General features: G+C 32.1%; 1 protein-coding gene across 1 annotated transcript; it reads left to right on the top strand.

Moving 5' to 3' along the window:
• Nucleotides 1–4,798: 4,798 nt before the first annotated feature.
• On the top strand, nt 4,799–17,123 carry LOC149413266 (uncharacterized). Its single transcript, XM_089644857.1, has 3 exons — nt 4,799–4,933; nt 10,528–10,668; nt 13,931–17,123. The coding sequence occupies exons 1-3, from the start codon at nt 4,877–4,879 to the stop codon at nt 14,087–14,089; spliced, it is 357 nt and encodes a 118-aa protein (XP_089500983.1). The 5' UTR covers nt 4,799–4,876; the 3' UTR covers nt 14,090–17,123.
• Nucleotides 17,124–17,412: the final 289 nt, after the last annotated feature.

Raw genomic sequence — 17,412 nt, 5'->3', positions numbered from 1 at the left:
AAAATAAAAAAAAATGTTTGATAGTAGACTGACATTTCATGCATATTGAGGCGACATGTAGCACTTCACTTAGAATTCTGGGCTTTGTTCTACGCACTGCAAGAAATTTTAGAGATAATCGGGTGCTTATAGTTTTATTTAATTCCTTAGTAAGTAGTAGACTTGAAAGTGGGTCGGTGATTTGGAGTCCACACCAGGTAAAGTATTCTCTCATGTTGGAGAGAGTTCAGAAGAAATTCTTGAGATTTCTCTACATGAGGGAGTATGGCTACTACCCGTGGCTCTATTCCATTGACTTTCTTTTGGGAATGCTCGGAATGAACTATCTACGGGTCAGGAGGGATGTGCTCATTGCTACACATTTATTTAGACTGATTTGTGGATGGTTTGAAGACTCGGTCATCATGGAGAGCATTCATTTCTATGTTCCCGATGGTTATCTACGTCACCGACAACATAGACTGTTCTATCTCCCGGCCTGCAGAACTAACTTGCCAATGGTCATGTCTGTGGGGAGAGCAATCTTGCTGTTGAACAGAATCAATTCGGATATCTACATTTTTAGCATCAATGAAGCTTCCTTTTAAAGGCAAGCTCTATTATTACTGGTATAGTTGATATACGCACTGTCAATATTAATCTAAGAATTCTTATTACAAAAATATTTTAAAAAACGCATTGAAATTAACAATATTGTAATTATTTTGAAATGAATAAACAAAATTGAATTGAATTGATGACTGACTGACTGACTCGCTGCGCCGGGCATATTTATACTACACGGCCGACGGCAACAGTAGGTAGATGGATGGCAACTAAATCCTAGGCACTCGCACAGTCTGTGTGTTTCACGAAGTTTCGACGGCGCGGCAATTATGCCTTGGCGATAGACTCGAACCTTCTGGCGAGTTCTCGTAATGTGAAAGACGGCCTGTGACGTATTGTCACCTGGTAGACAAGTAGGTGCTTGTAGTAAGTAGACTGCTTTGTTTACGATGCGATTTCGACTGCAGGTACATAATTCGGGAGTAGGTACTAAGTAGGTCGAGCGGTTTATTATTAATTAGTTAATCTAGATTTTTCTCGACGCCACAGAATAAAACTATAACATTTCAGATATACTTGTAATACAATACATTGTAAAAGTACCGTTATGCAGTGCTTGTTTACGACAGTGGAGCTTACGGAGGTGGAAACATTGATGTACTATATTTAGACTAGCTGATGTGTACCCGGCGTTGCTGTGAGTTATCCTCATGAGATAGATAGTTCTTCCGCTCGTCTGATCATCATGCACAAACGTACGACCGTTTTTAAACTCGCGATACCACTTGTACACACTCGTACAATTCATAGCTTTATCACCATGTGCAGTTTTCACCTCATTATAAACCTCAAACGGAGGTTTTCCCTTCCCAACGAGATAACGGATGACGCCGCGTATTTCGCACTTGGCGGGAGATTGGATTGACATTTTTCACAAAACGTGTTGTCGCGTCAACACTTCTCAACTTACTGACCTTGAACCGGTCTCGTTGCGGAGGGGAAGAGTCAGGCTACACGTAAGTGTAGCCAACATATCGAAAATAAAATTCATTCGGTCGTGAGAGCCTCAGTACACTTACTTTCTGGATACGCCTCGTATATAACGTAAAGGATTTTTCTGTAGGTATTTTTAAGATATACAATTCCGTAGTACATTATTTTGATGAATCTCATAAGGTTTAGCCAGCGTTGGCAATGTATACTGACAATGACTGATTTACGAAACATCGACTTTTATCTACTTTCTATAAATATAATATGCATGTTTTATATATATAAACCTTTCGAGAGAAATTCTCTAAATGATAGTGAAAACCCAATCGAAATCCGTTGTGTAGTTTAGAAGAACTAAGCGCACAAACAGACAGACGCGGATAGCGACTTTATTTTATACCATTTGAGAAATGAAGCGAAAAAATAGGTTCAGCTTTTTGACCTCCAACCGACCTCCAACTCTCCCAACGTTCTAACTAAAACTACCGAATACTGTCTAATCCCACCGCTTATCGCGTTCTAAAAGTGGAACAAGTTTCGACGAGATATTAGTATGCAGTAGCACCTCTAATTTTAGCTCTATGGGTGGACGATTTTACCCCTAGTGTGCAATGAAATCCATCAATTTAATTTTTATTGCAGTTTTAACCTTACAAACCATTCTAGCATTCTAAAATATGTTTTATTTGACATTCTAATTCACATTCTGACCAATTCACAATAAAAAATAATAAAAAATTATTGCTTATTTAACACATAAAACCTGCTAATGGAAATAACTGAGATATCTTGCACACCTTAACGAAAATAACTGAGATATCTTAGATATCTTGCACACCTTAACGAAAATAACTGAGATATCTTAGATATCTTGCACACCTTAACGAAAATAACTGAGATATCTTAGATATCTTGCACACCTTAACGAAAATAACTGAGATATCTTAGATATCTTACACACCTATTAAAAGTAACTGAGATATCTTAGATATTTTACAAACCTTAATTAAAATAACTGAGATATCTTAAATATCTTACACACCTTAATGAAAATAACTTAGATATCTTACACACCTAATGAAAATAACTGAGATATCTTACCTAAAAACCTTACTAAAAACAATTAACTGAGATATCTAAGATATTTTACACACCTTAATGAAAATAACTGAGATATCTTAGATATCTTACACACCATAATGAAAATAACACAGATATCTTAGATATCTTACACAACATAAAATAAATGAAAATAACTGAGATATCTTAGATATCTTACACACAGCAGGAGGAGATTGTAGGTAATTAACAATTTGATTTAATTTTCTCCAATATTAAGTAAACTGAACTAAGGACAAATGGAAAATATCGGCGTCTGAAAATATATTATATTATTTTAAAAATTAAAAATGAATGTTGTGTGTAATAAGTTTTTGAGTGTGGGATGTTGAATAATTTGTTTGACTTTTCAAACTCTATTTTGTTTATGAACCAATTGAGCCCTGGTTAGGATATACCCGAGCGCCATGGCGATACTATCAGTATCAGTCTTATATCAGCTCACAAAACCACTGACAAAGCGAGCACAGGTCAAATGTCTTTCTGCCCCTGACGACGTTTTGTTCTTTATTCAATTCAAAACATTGCTGGCCTGTACAGTAAACCCAAATGATATTAATTATTATTTATAATTAATTTTTAATTCCGTAAAATAATAAAAAAAATATATATATTTGTTTAGGAAACAAACAGTAATATATTAAGTATAAACAATATTCGTATTCTAGACCAATAAAGTTCCATTAAAGTTATTTATTTATTTAGTACTAGCTAGCTTTGATTGTCAGTCTGTATAGATAGAGAAAATAATAGCGTGTTGCTTTTACGTCCTACAAATGGCGGTGTTTATTGAAAAATCGTGTGTTTACCTGTCACAGGTGACATCTATATACTATTCTTATTTTAGCTTTCGTTTTCGAGTAAATCAAGTGCGAGGTTGGAATATTTAAGGTCAAAATATATGGTGTATACGCTACGACTTATCGTACGTTTATTGAATTTTAAAATGCGTCAAAGCGCAGACCCGTAGTAGTTTTTTCAAAAATTCAAAAATAATAAAAAAATCGGATTCTTCAGATCAGAAAAAAAGTTATATTTGGTTCTCTATGTGCTGTAGATTGTGCCTCTAGTATCCGGACACCGTTGAATAAAAAAAAAGTATATTAATTAATTCTCTTCAATGTTTTGAGGCTCTTTACTGGTGCGACTGATCTCCTATCCGAAAAGGACAAAGGGAAGAACATGAAAAAAAATTCAATATAATACTAAAAATTGAAAATTCTCTGTGAAAGAACATCCTTCAGATTTCAAACGTTGCTTGAAATGGTATTAGCAGTGTTTGGTGACCAGTTCCGAATAGCCAGGTACTTCCTAGCCTTCCTCTTCCCCATCTTTCATCTCCCCTCTTCATTCAGCTTCACAACATATCCAAATTGGAAATGCCATAATCTCACTGGTTCCAGACGGTTAGTAGTAGTTGGGATTCACATAAAATCACATGATTCGCATGCTCGTTATGAACATAAAAATATATTAAGTGATATAATGTTAAGGCGAAGCTTAGTGCCAAATCACAATTTCGATTCATCTTTATAACGAATTGGTATACATTATAAATACAACAAAATATGCGTTAGATAAATTGAAGATTTTCCTATCGCTTCGCTTGAGTAGAATACAAATAAATATATAAATTACTCAATAAAAAATAAAAATACAAACCACAAAAAAAAAAAAAAATTTCAATTGAAATGTATGAACGCATAAAGGAAACAACTTTTTAAAAATACAGTATTTTAGCTAAGATTATCTGTGACAGTTTTACTTGATAAACTTTTTTGCTTTCTTATAAAATTATTTACGAAATAAATAAAAAACAGTTATTTGCTTGAAATCGAACGTTTCTAGACTCCGTTTGTCAAGTGATTTTAATGCCTATTACCTACGATATATACCAAGAATATACACATTTTTGGCTTGTAGCGTCGTCTTAAGAAATAAAAAAATAACCAGTTATATACATATAAAGGTCCTTTGAGAGACTTTCATTAATTAAGTACATTTTTCTTCTCATCACTTCTTTTATTTTAAAATATATATTACTTATTGGTTGCATCCTTCTGCTTTCTATTAGTTTCTTTCTAAATAACCGATCGAGAAGCATAGATAATAACATGAGCACTACAGTCAGTACAAGAGATTTCTGTTGGAAACAAGTTTGTTGGCAGCACGCTGTTTTCCCTGTATAACCCGCCGCAATTAGTCGATACTTATCGTTATGACGAATCTATCTTCCTTTCTCACAATCGCCCTTGTGGCCACCATCTGTATGCAGGTTAGTCATATAATAATAATAAATAATATACCTCTTACTAATAAACATGTTTTAAATTTTACACAACCGATCAACAAACCCTACATCAATGGTTGTTTATCAGTGATTTGCATTGTACAAGTTATTTTGAAACACATCAAGTGAACCATATAAGTACTCGAGACTGGCCATGTCAAGAGTGAGAATAAGAGAAGAGTATGTATGAATGTGAATGAGGCAAGAAATCTGTGCTAAGACCGAGTTATTTTCTCTCTGCCTGCCCCTGCGGAGAAACGGCGTGATGGTTAGTTAGATTGAACGGTTAGGTTTAGTTGTGTGATTATTTTAAAAATCTAACCTAACCTCACCAAATTTTTCGAAGTACTAAAAAACTTATTCAGATATGTTTTTCATCGAATAAAATTACCCCCACTAGTATTAGTACTTATCTCCTACATTTTATCACTAATATTAGGCCTGTCTCCAATATCTTGTCATTATTATTAGAACTATTTCCTACTACACTCATCTCCTATATTTGGTCATTAGTATTAGACCTATCTCCTCTATTTGGTTATTAGTATTAGATCTATCTCCTACATTTGGTCATTAGTATTCGACCTTTCTCCTATATTTTAGCAATAGTTCCATAGGCCCATATTTTAACGCACATTTTTGTTTGGTTCCATACACGATATACGGTATACGTGACATGTGACCAGACACTCGTGGTTTTTGTTTGCTTATCAATGAACTGGTGATTCCGTGCCACGCTTGTATGACACTTATCAACAAATAAAAATACGGTTTTAGATAAAATACAAACATTTTCGTGATTCAATTCAATGCGTGGTTTAACTAACTTTCTGTCGTTTTAAAACTTTTAATAATGGGTACTACATTAATTTGCCCGTGCCATATCTTCCTGGGTTGTCTTCCATTTGCACTAAACATTCCTTTCATTAATCTGTTTCATTACGATAATAATACATGTAACATCGTATTTGCATTATTTTCCAACCTCCTTATTCAGTCAACTCTTTATCGATTGCATACCTATTTTTCCGTTCTAATTCAGTCTACTCTTTACTGATCTATTATTTTATGTCCACTCTCTAGCGATTGCATGCTTATTTTGACATTCTTATTTTTATTTTTTTATTTTTTTTTTATTTAGTTACTTTTTTAAATAATTAGGTACATTTTTGTATGGCACATGAAATAAAATATATATATAACATTAAAACAGATCATTGAAGTCCTCCTCACTATGAGATCCTGTGCTGAGGGGGACTATATATGTTAGTATACGTTTTCAGCAACTAAGATGATGTTTTAAATATATTAGCTACTTCTTCTTCCGATATTTCCTTAAGCCAAGATTTGATGTCCTTAATGTAGTTCAGTCTACTCTTTCCAATTGCATGCATATTTTATAATCTTTTTATTCAGTCCACTCTTTACCGATCGCATAACTATGTTTATGTTCTTATTCAGTCTATTCTTTTCCGATTACATGCATATTTTACAATTGTTTTATTCAGTCCCCTCTTTACCGATTGCATACCTATTTTTACGTTATTTTTCAGTCTACTCTTTTCCGATTGCATGCATATTTTTACAATCATATTATTAAGTCCACTCTTTACCGATTGCATGCCTATTTTTACGTTCTTATTCGGTCTACTCTTTTCCGATTGCATGCCTATTTTTACGTTCTTATTCAGTCTACTCTTTTCCGATTGCATGCACATTTTTTTAAATCTTCTTATTCAGACCACTCTTTACCGATTCCATGTCAATTATTACGTTCTTATGCAGTTTTTACAATCTATTCTATTTTTACAATCTTCTTATTCAGTTCACTCTTTACCGATTGAATGCCTATTTTACTATTTTATTCGATCTTCTTATTCAATCTACTCTTTACCCATTGCATGCCTACTGTTCCGATCACCTAATTGGATCACACGTGCTTTTAGTGCACGAACAAATCGCATCATTTTTGCTTCATTTATTCGACTCTTTTTCGATTGCGTTCCTATTTTTTAAAACATTATATTTCCACGAATTAAATAAATTTCCTGGATGAACCTTTAGTACACAACTTATTCACTTTTTCTAGGTCAGGAAGATATTTAGCTTTCAAGAATACTATGGATATTGATATTTATTCCTTAAATATTAACGATATTTTATAATTTAGTCAGTGTATTAATATTTACGGGATATTTCCTCGTTTCTTCATGTTTTGTTTGACTTTACTGGTATTCCCGTGTACAATAAATTAGCGTTGTTATATGTTTGGAACTTATTTTCAATATACGTTGAATATAAAATCTCACGGTCAAAGTCAAATAATTATTTTAAAAAATCAAAAGAAAACAATTTAGTGCAGACTGTCTTTTTTTACGTTGAGCAATTTATCCGAATATTCGATATTATTATCCTAATCTGTAACTACATAGCTAGCAATTACAGCATTCAGTTAACCTACAAAAAACAAACGTCCAAAGCTTGTCGAATTATATTATTTGTAAGCAAAAATTAGCCACGGGTGAGTAGCAAACAGATCGAATCAATTTGGTACATTTTATTTTAAACATTGGATTTGGATCAATCGCTTGTTTTTTCGGAATCTCCTTGACATTGGTTTTGTATTAATATTATGTATGCACTATTTATCACGTACATTGGAAAGTTAGTTATTTTAAAACTATTATGTATGGAACATTTACTGCTGTATTTAGAAATGCCATTATTTTTTGCCAGAGCAAAATTCCTTAGTTATGATTATTTCATTTTTAAAGACAGATCTCGTATCCAGGGTTTCCGGGGGTAAAGTGCGCTGACTTAGGGGGGTGATTCTACATGATGGTAGAAGTAAAAAAGAAACATAACATTTTTCGAAATTCCAACTTTTCCATTCTAACATTTCAATTTTTTTTACCTAAAAACTACTTTAAAACGTTGGAATTTTGAAAATAGTTATTCCCCTTTTTTACTTGTTGAACTTTTTTTATCATGTAGAACCATCTCCCGAAGTTAGCGCACTTTACCCCAGGACACCCTGTATATTAGTAAATGGTGTGTTTATTTAACAATATATTTTTTTAAATTAGACGTTTTACACAAATAATAATAATGAATGCAGATGTAATTATAAAGTTGAACCAAAATAAATACATAAATATAAATTCATGTATATGTTTAATTTTTATTCTTTATTGATCTTAATGATACAAATAACATAATATATTTTAAGTTTTTTGAGGTTCATTTGATTATTTTTACGTAATAATAATCGTATAAAACCCTTTTTAGAAGAAATTCTCCTTCCAAAAAGGCAAAGTAGACATAGATAAATAAAGTTTTAACATACCTTTTTCAGAAGCTTTTCAGTAAGAGATCTTATTACTTATATTATAAATGTAAATGAGTATTGAAAAAAGAAGAAGAGTAAAAAGGGATATTTATATTTTACTATTGAGAATTATTATATTATATTAGGAAGCATAATAATTTTGAAATACTGTGTATTGAAAGAGTATGTTTATTATATTATATTAGAAAGCATACTAATTTAAAATTACTATGTATCGAAAGAGAATGTTTATTATATTATATTAGGAAGTATAGTAATTTAGAAATACTATGTATTGAAAGAGTATGTTTATTATATCATATTAGTTTCTGAAAATGTAGGTATTAGATATTTACGTATACGAAAATTAATGTGTCCTATGGCTGAGTAGATTTTGGTTATTGTTGTACCTATTTGTATGTTAACTGAGTTTTTATAACTGGATTCTTCTCACGTAAGTGAGATCGTCTGTAAAAACCCAGTATAAATAAATAAATATATTAGCAAGTATACTAATTTTAGAAATACTATGTATAGAAAGAGTATGTTTATTATATTATATTGGGAATTAATTAATTTTATTTTATTATATTATATTAAGAATATTAATTTAGAAATACTGTGTATTGAAAGAGTGTGTTTATTGTATATTTTTTTCCAATCTCATATTGATGGGTAAGTAGTTAAACCATTTCACTCCAATATATAGATAATTATAGAGCCATTTTGGTCTATCGCTGTTTGAAAAAAGTATAAAGTTTTCATTCTTGACAAATCTTTGTGGATTGGAAAAGGGCTATGTTTTATAAATGATTTCTATTGAAGTGACCTAAAATTCTAGGATACCCTGCACTAATCAGATGATAATAAAACGATAATTAGGTAATTATTATTACCTTTTGTTGAGAACGACCACGACTCAGCACCACTATTTATATTTAGGTGTGAAATTGTCAAATATATTTTTGTTTAAAAACAGAATTAAGGGAACAGAAACATCGAAATATGAACAATTTTAAAAGAAAATTAACACACTGAAATTGGATAATTACATATTATCGTACCCTTAATACAATCTATAATATCTAGCATTTAAAAAAAGGCTATTGTTTTAAAACGAATTCTCTAAAATTGTGTGTATTGAATTATATTTGTAGTTAATTTGAAGATTGAATTATGTTTGTAGCTAATTTAAGAATTGAATTATGTTAATTTGCATGTTGAATTACTAGTCGCCTGAAATATCCAAACAAATTGAAAATATCTCCAGAGTAAAAATAAATGCCGCCGACGGGAATTGAACCCGCACCTTCTGATGTCCGGTCAGGTACTCTGGACCACTGAGCTACGTCGGCTTATTTCCAACCCGCCAAATAATTCAACATGTACCAGTACTTCAATCAACAAATACTGCTTATTATATTTTTTTCACCTGTAAACAACCAACTTTATTTTGATTTGTATGGATATTTCATGTAACTAATTATTGCTTATAATAATTTGCTATCCTTTGTGCTTTGCATAAAAAAACGTTATATTATAAACATTAGTTTATAATTAAAAAATAATGTTGAATTACGTTTGTAGTTTTTTAATAAGACTTTGAACACTGTTAACCCATCACCTTTTAAACATAATTTTCTTTTTGTAAATACTTACTCCTTCCATAAACACGAGTAGTAGAATAATTAGAAAACAAACTTATATATTTTGCTTTCTGTTATAATTTGAAATCTTATATTATTTTGTAATAATTAAATTATTTTTATATTTTCAAAAATATATTTTTTTTTATATTAACTCCACACAGGAGGCCCTGAAGAAAATAATTTCCCTCAGGGCCTATGTCATCTTTGGGGATGCTGTGTGGAGGGTCTTTTTGTGGAGAGGAAGGAGTGAACATGGGTCTTGAAGAGTCCCATGTTGTAGGAGGGAGGCCACAGCCGAGCTGTTGAACTTAAGAACGAATCGTAGAAGCGACCCGTTCTCATGTGACAAATGTCAACCGTGTACAAATGTTGGGCCCGCGTTTGGCATATGTAAATACTCATGTGATAGTAAAATAATAAAGAGTAGTTAAGTACGAATTTATTAATTTCAACATTGTATTTAAGTGATCATTCTACATACTCGTAACATTGAAATGAAGTTTCAAAGATCTTGGTAAGATATTAGTACGATTTTATCCCTAGTTTGTGCAGAGAAAAAAAGCAGAAAATATATATTTTTTAATGACAATGAATATTTCCAGGGTCTGAATGGAAAACCAACCCCGGAGAAAAAAGAAGATTCAGAAGGGGATGAATTCGCTCGACAAGCCGCCGAAGCTTTAGATTCAACCCTTCTTTTCTTCAAGAACGGCTTTGACAACATTATTCAAGACAGTACCAGGGTAAGAAAATCTATTCCTTTCCAGGGGGGATTATCCCAAAACTATTAGCATGAGCAGGGCTGGTCCTGGGCGCGATTGGAGCAGTCCGCTTCGGGCGCCGACTTGCCAAGGCACTAAGGAACTAAGGAGCTAAGGTGCTGATAATAACTAAAACCTAATAGAGCACGTTTGAGATTTTTTTACTTAGGGTCGGCCTACAGTTCTACAGGGTTTTCCAATAAGAGTTGTTATTTTGATATTTAATCGTAAAAGATCAATGGTTTCGTTGCTTGTGTGGCACGTAGCGCCGTCTTGTTGAAAGTAAACGTTGTCCAGATCAATACCATCCAATTCCGGCCATAAAAAAATCATTAATCATCTCTCATAGCGCAATACATTCACCGTAACTGTTGCCCCAGACTTATTTTCGAAAAAGTAAGGTACAATGACTCCGCCGGACCATAAACCGCACCAAACAGTCACAGTTGAGGATAGAAAGCTTTTCAACAATAATTCTTGGGTTTTCCGAGCCCCAGATGCGACAATTTTGCTTGTTGACGAAGCCACCGAGGCGGAAATGGGCCTCATCACTCAAGATGATTTGCATTTGATTCACTCAAGTGAATTTAAATAATTTCAATGCGTTGTTGAAGCGTGTATCGTTCCATTTTTATTAAAGGCGTAGTTTTTACTTGTCAAATGTCAAAAAATGACAGCTTCAAAAGTAACATCTACCGAAATAGCGGGATATTCAAAATAACACATCTTATTGGAAAACCCTGTATATTGGACCTGAAATATTGTATGTTGAACAAAAAACTACCAAGTATTTAAAATCTTAGTAATGCCTTCATGCTGTGTTTCTGCACGTTCCGATATAATCTAGGTAAAAGCTTGGTTTCTTTCGAAGCCACCACTTTGTGATTTAAATATATAGATATATACATCAACTTTAAATATACGAAATAATAAATTATATTAAAATAAAATAAAACTGAAATGAAATAAAATAATTTACAATAATAAAGGCTAAAAAATTATTATAAGCAATAATTAGTCGCCTGAAATATCCACACAAATTGAAAATATATCCATATTAATTTAATTTCCCGTCGGCGGCATGTTAATTTTATTTTTACTCGGGAGATATTTTTAATTTGTTATCCTTTGTGCCATGCATAAAAAATTACATTACAAAATAATAGTAAAGGTGTTAATGAAAAATATTTTTTAAAATATATGATAAGGTACGGTTGTCTATAAGTATTCTGGGTCACGTAACACGTAATCAATTATGTTAGTAATAATGAGTAATTTGTGACTGGAGTCAACAAAATTAACGCCAAAAAATCCCAATTGAATAATACAAACATTTATTTCGTGTAAACTGCTGTTTAACTGCTGTATTAACTGTTGCATTAACTGTTGTATTAACTCTCTCTATCGGATATTGTAAAGATATCGATTTCACTGTGCCAGATCCCCAGAGTTGTGTGTAAAAAATCGACAATCAGCATATTCTATAAACCTGCAGCAACATTTAATTTGGTTAGAATCGTCCAACTTGTAAAATGTCTGAGTGCTTTGTATCTACCTGCCCCGAGGGTTTAAAACCTAGACGCATGTAAGATAAAGCAAGTATTAATGCTTCAGTTACCTTTTTAGGGATGTAGATAGACGTGGTGCCTTACCTTTACAACATAAAAGATACCTGTCTTATACCTGCCCCCATCTTAACGTGTCTATCATAATACGAATTTTGAGTCTTTTGTACGCTTTTTTTGCTTACGTTTGTCAACAATTGATTTGCAAATACTTTTTTGTAAAGTAAGAAAGGATTCTTTTCAATTTTATAAAATGTAAGCACACAAAAAAATACCTGCCTGGATATTTCAAAATATCATTCTGAGTTTCGTTTTTTGTTTTGCTGCAGTTTTCAGTGACAGTGACGGTGACTAACTGACAGAAAATTATATACAATCATTACATATGTAATACATAAGAAATGTGAGGGGTAGAACACATATTCCATCCATGGTAAAGTCATGTTGTGGAATCTATTCAATTTATTTTTCTCACAATTGTTGAATTTTCGACAGCCAACATTGACTTACTTTAACCAGAGATTCCTGACATTATTTGGAGTAAAAAATTCTATTGAAATTTTGGTCTCTTGTAACATTTTTGCTATTTATTTTTTAACAAATATCATTTACAAAATTAAGGTATTAAGACATTAAAGGTCGGAGTGAGGGGTTACTTGGCTGAGTGACCGGTGACAACATGTGGATTTTTTTTAATTTAGCAGCAGTATGTTTTTATTGCATATTTTTGTTTTATAAATTTAATCTTGTAATGTTTTAAGACATTAACAAAAAACTTATTTTAAAAAATGAACAAACATACTTTTTATTTATTTATTTATTTATTCATTTATTTAACGCCCAGGAGGCTTTTACAAGTAGGTGGTACAATTTTAATGACGATTTTGAAACATGAGAAAGAAATATTAAAAATAAAAGAACATAAATTAAAAAATACAGCGATTTGAATGGCTTACAAAAATATAACTTCCATTTGGGAATAGTGTTTAAATAAGTGTTTTACGTAATCCACAAAATTCGCAAAGTTAATATTAAATATATCGACATCATCTAAGTATTGGTTTCCCATAGTGTGTAACCGTTGTATTGGGGAGTTCGCAATGTAATTGGGCTTATGTGTGTTGCATTGGAATAGTGTATTTTGTCGTGTTGTTATTGTAGGTATTCGTAAGTTTACGAGTTGCAGAAGTTCGCAACAATCGAATTTAGAGTTTAGAATTTTGAATAAAAAAGTTAAGTCGTTAATTTTACGCCTGTCTTCCAATGTGTGTATTTTTAAAGTATTTAATAAAAAATGATATTGTAAGTCTTCTAGTGGGATATTTAATTTAAAATTTATAAAACGTAGATCTTTTTTTGTATTCGCTCAATGTTATTAATGTGAATTTTGTAAGAGGGAGACCAAACAACTGAGTTGTATTCAATTATGCTTCTAACTAGAGATATGTATAACAGTTTAATGGCTTGTATGGAGTTAAAGTTTTTAGTTGTTCTTAATACGAAGCCTAGTGTTTTCATGCCTTTGTTTACATAAATACTTATTATAAAAGCATTACGTAATTTACAATTCACTCAAAAAATCATGTACAATGTGACCTTAGAATGGGGTACTCCAGTAAGGTCACATTCCTTTACAATAAAATTATTAGTTGTTATTATGTTTTTTTTCTCCATTCCAGCTGGGCAATATGTTCCACAACCTGACTGAAAACATCATACAGCTGGCTCCAACGGGAGACATTCAAAACAACGCGGAGCACCACAAAAGACTTCAAAATCTCTCCATCAAAGCCAACAGGACCTTCACCTCCAGTGGGCTCTTCACCATGGATGACTGATTCACCCATCATGTCCTTAAATATCACCAAAATGTCCTTCAACCTGACCAACAACATCATAAAGCAGGCTCCAGCGGTAGAGATGCTAAGCAATGGAGTGGTTATAGGTACGATTGCGGGGTCGACGACAGACTGCAAACCGCAGCAGCAGACTGCAGACTGCCTGTTATTATTATCTTCATTAGGTCTGCGGTCTGCCCCTTCGGTTTGCAGTCTGTCGCCGACCTCGAAATCGCACATTTTCCCTACTGTGCTTACTTTGCTTATGACTAAAATTGAATATTTATTGTAACCTGAGTTCATAAGGTATCCGGGAGTAAAGTGCAGTAACTTTGGAAGGTAATTAATATTACATGATACCAAAAAAAAATATTTTTAATTTAAGTCATTTTCAGATTTTTTTTGTTATTGTTTTTTTTTTAAATATAGATATTACAGTATTGTTAAAAAAAATAAAAACACTTATGTAGTCATACAAAGCTGCAACATAGCAGAGCATGACTTTTGTATCTTAAATTCTAACAGAACACTTCTCAATCCGGACAAGTCCATAGGTACAAGTAAAAAAAAAAAGTTTTAATTACTAACTGTTGAATCGTGCGTCGGCAAATTTACTGGAAAACTTTATTGATTAAAAAGAAAAAGAAGATAGTTTGAAAGGGAGGTATGTAAATACGAATGTTAGAGAGAGTGAGCTAATATTTAAAAAAAAACTATTATAATTAATAGATGTAAGCATAAGCATAAAGCCTGCATTATTTAAAAGAGAGCAAATATTTTTTGTAGCATTTAAAGAAACACTGAGAATTTTGTCATGCTTTCAACATCTTAAATAACAGAACCAATTTTTTTTTAATTTAATTTTTGGAGTATACTTTGCAATGTTTTTTAATCAAAGGATTTTCATATAATTAGTGTAAAGATTATTAAAGAAAAATGAATCTAAAAAGATAAAGAGTTCCGGGGAAATATGATATAAATGAAACTTTAACATATTTTTGAAGCACTTCCCGTTGGAATATCAGGATAACAAACACGCCGGTCAATATTCCTCTCTACAGTAGGTATATCATCTAAATATATAAAAATTCATCCAGCGTATGTTTGTGCTCGCAAAACTCGAAAAGTAGTCGAACGATTTCGCTGAAAATTTCAAAATTTGTTCTTATTAGTGCCAGGAGTGTTTAGAGTGGTTTAAATGGTGGAAGAAGTCGGGGACGCCCGAGGAATACTTAACGCAATATCTCTGCACTGGAATAAGATACGGAGTCGAATTTAAATCTATGTAATGTAGTTTAATCATTGCTGGGTTCACTAATCTATATATCTATCTTCTTCTTTTATTTGAACAAAAATGTAAAAAAAATAATTTAATAACTTAGTGAGTAAAACCTCAAATTTTTATATAATAAATATTCATCCTCGACTTGCAGAAAGGTCAATAGATGTCGCACATTAAAATTAAAATAAGATATGTTTATCTAAATACACTGTCTAGATTGCATTTAGTTCGGGTTGAATCTTGCGATATACATAAAGATAGTTGCCAATAAAAATGAAGACAATGTCGGTAGTTCTTATTCGAAGTATGATACAGTTAAATATGTCCCATTAGCTCAGTTGGTAAAGCAGCACCCCGGCAAGGCAATGGTCCTGGGTTCGAGTCCTAGATCTGACCTATATTTTTCTGTTTCAGATTTTCGTTTCCAAATCTCTAATATTGTCTTCAATAAATAAAAATGTAAATGTTCGTTTGTTCAAAATCTTAAATCTCTGAAAGTTACCATCATATCACCCGGAGTGGAAATCTCTGAAAGTTACCATCATATCACCCGGAGTGGAAATCTCTGAAAGTTACCATCATATCACCCGGTGTGGAAATCTCTGAAATTTACCATCATATCACCCGGAGTGGAAATCTCTGAAAGTTACCATCATATCACCCGGTGTGGAAATCTCTGAAATTTACCATCATATCACCCGGAGTGGAAATCTCTGAAAGTTACCATCATATCACCCGGAGTGGAAATCTCTGAAATTTACCATCATATCACCCGGAGTGGAAATCTCTGAAAGTTACCATCATATCACCCGGACAGGAAAAAACATATTTTTTGTCTCCTGTAACAGGTAAAAACACGTTTTGTTAAAACAGTTCCATTTGTTTGAGGTAAAAATAAAACGCGCTATTGTTTATCTATCTGCACAGACAAAGCCACAGCAAGTTTTGTAATAAAAATAGTAATTTTTAACACTTTTCTTTAAGATTAGCTAATGTTTAAACTCTTAAACTGGTACAGTGGCATCCTTAGTAATAAAAATGTTTTAAAAACACTTTTTAAGGCACTTCTTGGTGATTTACCGTGAAAACAAACATACATAAACACACAAAACTGAATGTGTTTACAAAATAATTTTAACTATAACTAACGCATACTTTTTCCAAGCTTATAAATTGTGTTAGCATGTGCTCAAATCAGTACAAACATGCTATGGTGGTAAGATATACCTAAGAAGGTATCCAAAGAAGTGAAATTAATTTAGCTGTGCAATTGTTTAAACATGTAAAACAATTGTGTGCGATAAAATGTCGTCGATAAACTACTGATTATTAGTAGGTATAACTTTTGGTATGGAAAATAATATTTTATAATAGTTATTTAACTTTTTTACTTGTACCTACCTACAAGTACTCTAGAGTGGAGTCAAGTCTCGAAGTTACTGCGATGTTTCCCCGGACACCGAATTGTGTTAAATATCCCAAATATATATATTATTTCAATGTATGATGGTTTGTTGGTATAGTATTACTAAGTCATTGTAAATACGTTTTTAATTGTTGATGATCTACCTGCATCTAAGCGATTCTATTTTCCATGGTTTTTTTTTGTAAAACTGATGGAAAGGATTAATTTATCCGCTTTTCTCAAATGTTTGAATTGTCTTCCATAGAAAAAATAAATTAGTACCTACTTAGATTTAAGATTTATAAGTTTGTTTTACTTGCAAATCCTACGAAATAAATGTTTTATAATTGTGCACCTATTGTATCTCTTCACCAAGTAACAACAAATGTCTGTACCGTCAAGTACCTACAGATATATTCATCAAGTACAAATGTTACCATCAAGTACATATATTACCATCAAGTACAGATATTACCATCAAGTACAGATATTACCATCAAGTACAGATATTACCATCAAGTACAGATATTACCATTGAGTACCTACAGATATTACCATCGAGTACAGATATTACCATCAAGTACAGATATTACCTCAAGTACAGATTTACCTGCATTTAAATAACATCTGGAATCT

The sequence above is a fragment of the Hesperophylax consimilis genome, chromosome 22 (assembly GCF_061612785.1).
Source record: "Hesperophylax consimilis isolate HC1 chromosome 22, BYU_Hcon_1.0, whole genome shotgun sequence".
Classification (NCBI taxonomy): domain Eukaryota; kingdom Metazoa; phylum Arthropoda; class Insecta; order Trichoptera; family Limnephilidae; genus Hesperophylax; species Hesperophylax consimilis.
Note: the sequence above shows the minus strand (reverse complement) of the source record. Positions and strands in the feature narration are given on the sequence as shown.